General features: G+C 33.9%; 1 protein-coding gene across 2 annotated transcripts in view; it reads left to right on the top strand.

Moving 5' to 3' along the window:
• Positions 1 to 1,302: 1,302 nt before the first annotated feature.
• Positions 1,303 to 4,971, top strand: part of LOC131005663 (uncharacterized) — a 4,149-nt gene continuing 480 nt past the window's right edge. Inside the window, exons 1-7 of one of the 2 annotated variants that reach the window (XM_057932687.1) lie at positions 1,303 to 1,531; positions 1,727 to 1,870; positions 2,152 to 2,250; positions 2,545 to 2,621; positions 2,737 to 2,845; positions 2,967 to 3,295; positions 4,324 to 4,440. In XM_057932687.1, coding sequence (XP_057788670.1) covers positions 1,462 to 1,531; positions 1,727 to 1,870; positions 2,152 to 2,250; positions 2,545 to 2,621; positions 2,737 to 2,845; positions 2,967 to 3,295; positions 4,324 to 4,416 — 921 coding nt within the window. In that variant the 5' untranslated portion in view covers positions 1,303 to 1,461 and the 3' untranslated portion in view covers positions 4,417 to 4,440. Of the gene's footprint in view, positions 1,532 to 1,726; positions 1,871 to 2,151; positions 2,251 to 2,544; positions 2,622 to 2,736; positions 2,846 to 2,966; positions 3,296 to 4,323; positions 4,697 to 4,971 lie in introns of those variants that run through there. The other variant, XM_057932686.1, reaches the window with a different exon arrangement.

The following is a 4,971-nucleotide window of genomic DNA, read 5'->3' as shown; positions in this document are numbered from 1 at the left end:
ATAACTCCAAAATCCTATTTCGTCCAAATTGAAATAAGCCCACAAAATTGTTGCTGAAGAAGAATACATGGAAAGAACTTCCAAGTCTTCAACGTTTGAAAACCAACAATATCTAGTCGGCGGCAGCAGGCAAGAAGCATTTTTTTTGGGTTAATAAATATACGCAGCCACGTTATAATTAGTCATTAATTAATTAAATAAAATGATTTATTCATGTAATTTGTTTTTTAAATAAATAATAATTATTTTATCGTATTATCCACATTATATCTATTTTTGCTTTATTCTTTTGTAATTTTTTTTTATCTTTGTTTTAGTTTACTCAATAATTACATTTGAGTAAAATAAAATATTTTTGCTTTCCTTTATTTTTATTTTTATGTTCGTATAATAAATTCGGGATGTTAAGATACTTGCTTTCCTTATTAATATTATCTGTTGAAATTTTCTTCAAAAAAAAAAAAATATTATCTGTTGAAATTCTATGTGCATTCTATGCCTAAATTAATTTAATTATCACCTAAATTCATTCATAATGTTTCTCCACCTAAAATCAGTAATTCAGTATCATAAAAAAAAATATCTTTCACCAAAATGTTCGGATATAAAATCTACACGTCACATATAATCTGAAGCTACAGACCATATTGACATTGAAAGATTGCAATTTGCAGGAAGCGTCTTTCTCGAGCATGATACATCGTGTTTTTATTATTATTATTAATTATTAATATTATTGAAAAATATTATCCGGAACATTTTTATAATGCTATCTAAACGTAATTTTAACGATATCAAGCCGTTTAAAGGTGCGTTTGCTTTTTATCCCTCTAAATGGAGGGATAACAAAAATTTATGCCTTTAAATATTTACTTTTTTATCCTACATTTTACACAAACACCATTTTTTCTTCCTTATTTTTACTTTAATAATGGATAATATTATCACACAAAAATGGAGGGATAATAAAATGTGGGATAAAAAAATAAATATTTTAAAACATAAATTTTTGTTATTTCTCCGTTTAGAGAGATAAAAAGCAAACAAGATAGTATAATTATTGGAACACTTTTTGCACTAAAAAAAAATATTAGAACACTTTTTCGTATCAATAAATCTATACGCTTAAAGTAAGAAATAAAAGTCGTTTAAGTCTAAAGAAAAGGGGAGGGGAATAAAAGTTGTGGGAATTAGGAGAAAATAAAAAAAGACAATTAATGGCCCAATGCATCACGTGGGAGGCGTGAATGTGCGTGTGGTCAAACTCTTGAAAAAGACAACACAAAAGAAAAGGAAAAAAGAAAAGAAAAACAAACACCCACGAAAGCGGGAACTTCGAATCCAGACACCCACGTATATATCACTACTACCCATTCCTACTCCTAGGGTTTAATTGCATCATTCCTCAATTATATACACACATTATATACACAAATTGCCCAATTCTTCAAACTTTCGCAGATGGAAGAAGTTAGGGCTACCTCTGCTTGGGTCGCCTCCCGCTCATCCCACGTCACCCTCGACACCTCAGGTCATATCACATTGCCGCCGCCACTTGTTTCCTTCTTTATATTTTTATGAATTTTTTATCTAATTGATCGCGTGTTGATGTTGCTGGATTGTATTGTTTGAAGTTGAAGCGATGCTCTCTGTTTTTTTTTTTCCTTCTTCCTATTTTTTGGGGGTGGTTGTGTGCGTGGAACTAAATGGTGACACGTGTTTGTAGGAATTGAAAACCTCGCCGAAAGAATCAAAGATTCGGTATCAAAGGTGGAGTGGGATTTCGAAGGAATCCATTTTTTCGACAATGGACCTCTTACTGTGCAGTATCTGTTTGTGTTGGATGCACTCAATTTCTGCTTTTGGCCCGGTACTTGCTTTCATTCTTTTGGTATTTCGTCTTTTAATGTTGCAATTTGAATTATATCATTCCTCTGTTCATGATCAAACCTGATGAGAAAATAATGACGAAAAGGTTTGCTCATCTGAAGCTGCAAAGAAGTTTTTTGTCAAAGAAGTTTGTTACTATTTCTTTTAATTTTTCTTGGTAGTCATGTTGCGCTTGAAAGGATAATGAATTGAATTAAGTATTTTAAATATTCTTTTACCTATCTATAGAATATGAATACAATGTCTCATCTAATATGGCAGATAATGAATTGAATTATGATCATTTGGCTGCGGGATTGAAGGGAGCTCTTCAGAATGATAGGTCTGCTTTTGATGCAGACCGATTACAGAAGTACACTGGTATAGAATTCATCGTCTGCATCGCCTTCTCTTAGTTTTATATTCCCCTGATTATCTTCCAAATATATTTCACAGAGGTTCTTCTTTCTCAGAGACAACATTTGCTAAGTGATTCAAAGTTTATAGTAAAGACTTAGTTTTTGTTTAGTTTGTCCTGTTTGAATTCGATTAGACTGAGATGGTTCTGGGAATTACCTGTCTATATTGTTTGCTGCTTCTGTTATGCATATCTACAGTTGTATTACATGTGATGGGTCACTGCTAAACTTTACACGTGAAGATTATGGCTGGCAGGTCCTGAACTACGCAAAATGCTAAATTGGCCTAGGCCACTACCTTTGGAGGATGAACGAGTGCGCTTATTGCATGAGGTGTGATTTTGATTAATGTGGTTCCAAATATTTTTACTTGGCCAAAGGTTGTCTTTGTGTTGATTACTTCTAAGTAGTTTCTGGTTAAACAATAATGTTTCACATGTTTCGTTAGGTGGGATTTGAGTTAGAGAAGTCTTTTGATGGGAAAGCAGCAAACCTAGTGAAATCCTGTGAGAAATCAGCTGGAAAGCTTGTGGCGCTAATCACGAGCCACTTTCCTGGTACTTAATGCATTATTGAAACCCATTCAAGATAATGTATTTCATAAATATTTTTCTATAGCCTGTTTACTTAGGATTTGTAACTATTAATGCTACGATAAATTTGTGTACAACGTTACAGGTTTCAGGGATCACTCGGTGTACAAAGGTCACCAGATTTTCTTGTATAAGAGGGCTCAGATATTTGCTGCAGATTTGTGGGGCGCATTTAAGGGTCAAGGATATGGTGAACTCAAAGACATAGAATCAGTGACGATGTTTGCTGACTATATTGTGCCTGCAGTTCTTCAACAGCTTGGAGTGCTGAGATATAGTCCTTCCTTGTCTGGTATAATTGAGTCCAATAGAGAGATAACTTCAGGAACTGAGGAGGAGGTAGAACTTAGAGCATGCACAATCCATGCGGTAGAGGAAATAAAGGAGTCGATCCAGAGAAAAACTGGGAAGCAGGTTGGTTCTTGTAGGCGATTCCTTTCTATTCTCATGTTCTTCCTTGGCAAAGACAACTCTAATTAAGTATATCTACGGTACACGTCTTCTGTTTTTATAATGATTTAATTTGAGTAACCATTACTCAATCTGTGCTTCATGGTAAATCTTCAACAATAATTCCAAATGGTATCTGTTCTAAATAATTTGAGAAAGAGGTAGCTAACACTAAGAAAAGTTTGTTCCACATTTTCGAATGAGTGTGTCTCTTCACCCTGAAGTAAAAATTGGATTTTTTTTATTTAATTCTGATTTCTGTAATGATATATTTGAGTTCTCAATGATTCTAAAAAAAATATTTGAGCTCTCAGAACTCAATTTGTGCTTCCTGGTAAATCTGCAATTTCCATGTTTCTGTTCAAGCTAGAAAACTTGCAGAGGGGGTAGTGAACACTCCGAGTCTTGGAAACGATCATTGCATATTCTAGAAATGATTTATAGCTATTATGTGGATTTTACTTTAATTTGTGAGAGATCCTGATTCTAAAATCTACTTCATCAAATAATATCTACTGGATATTGTGTGCCCCCTAGCATATTTACCTAACCAAGCTATTATAAAAAACACAGTGAAACTTTGAGTATCCACACAATTTTATGAGGTGCTAACTGCTAAGAAATTCAGACTTTGTCTTATATGAGTTTGATATATATTGTCTCGTCAGTCGTCAACAGCAATACAATAAATTGCGATTGTCAATTAGTGCCAATACACATTGTTGAAATTGATAGATTACTATTGTAGCATGTACTTTTGCATCTTTCATTTCCTTTTCTCGAAGCCTTCGTATACCATTGGCTTTAGTTAATATGGAGGTGTGTGCACTTTATGTCCAGTTTCAAATATCTTGGTTAACTTGAGAAGAAGTAATACTGCATACTTGATTTCTGAACTCTGTTTTACAGAATCCTGGTGTTTTTATCTTGCGCGTTCATTTTCATGTTTATGTTTATTTGAAAAAGATATTTGAGACGAAGTTTTCGTGCAGGTGCTGAGTGTGGAGTTGGATCTATGGCTATGGGCGTATGGCATTCGCTGTCCTTCCCTTCAACATCATCGGACACTCTCCATTTATTATTGAGTTTAGAGGGGAAGAGTTTTTCAGGTAGCTTCACAAAAACACTAGTGTAATTAGAGGCTGCCGTTTTACGTAATTTGTTTAATGTTAATGGCGTTGGCATAAGTAGCACAAGCTAATTATGTCACTTTTGCACCATAGGTCTCCCAATATAAGCTTAAGTTCTATCTAGTTTAGCAGCTCTAATTCCTAGTGGCTTGTGTTTATCAAAGGATTATTAGCCCTAACCACTTCTTTGGTCTCTCGCATTCGTTTTACTTATTTCTGATTACAGATTTTTTTACACCCTCCGTCCCAGCTTTTAGTATCTATTTGATAGTGAGACGGATTTTAATAAAGTGGTTGGATGTGTTGTGACTTGTGAGTGGAATAAGAGTTCCATATTTTATGTGAGTGTTAAAATAATTAAAGTCGAGCAATAGTCTCACCTATTTTTATTAAAAATAGAAATGGAAACCAAAATATAGAACGACCAACAAAGAAAATATGGATACTAAAAGTTGGGACGGGGGAGAATTTGGTATTTTGTGGAAATTCTTTTGCCACTTATCATTGAGG

This window comes from Salvia miltiorrhiza, chromosome 1 (assembly GCF_028751815.1).
Source record: "Salvia miltiorrhiza cultivar Shanhuang (shh) chromosome 1, IMPLAD_Smil_shh, whole genome shotgun sequence".
Taxonomy (NCBI): domain Eukaryota; kingdom Viridiplantae; phylum Streptophyta; class Magnoliopsida; order Lamiales; family Lamiaceae; genus Salvia; species Salvia miltiorrhiza.
The sequence above is the reverse complement of the archived record's forward strand: the minus strand, read 5'-3'. Positions and strand labels throughout refer to the sequence as shown.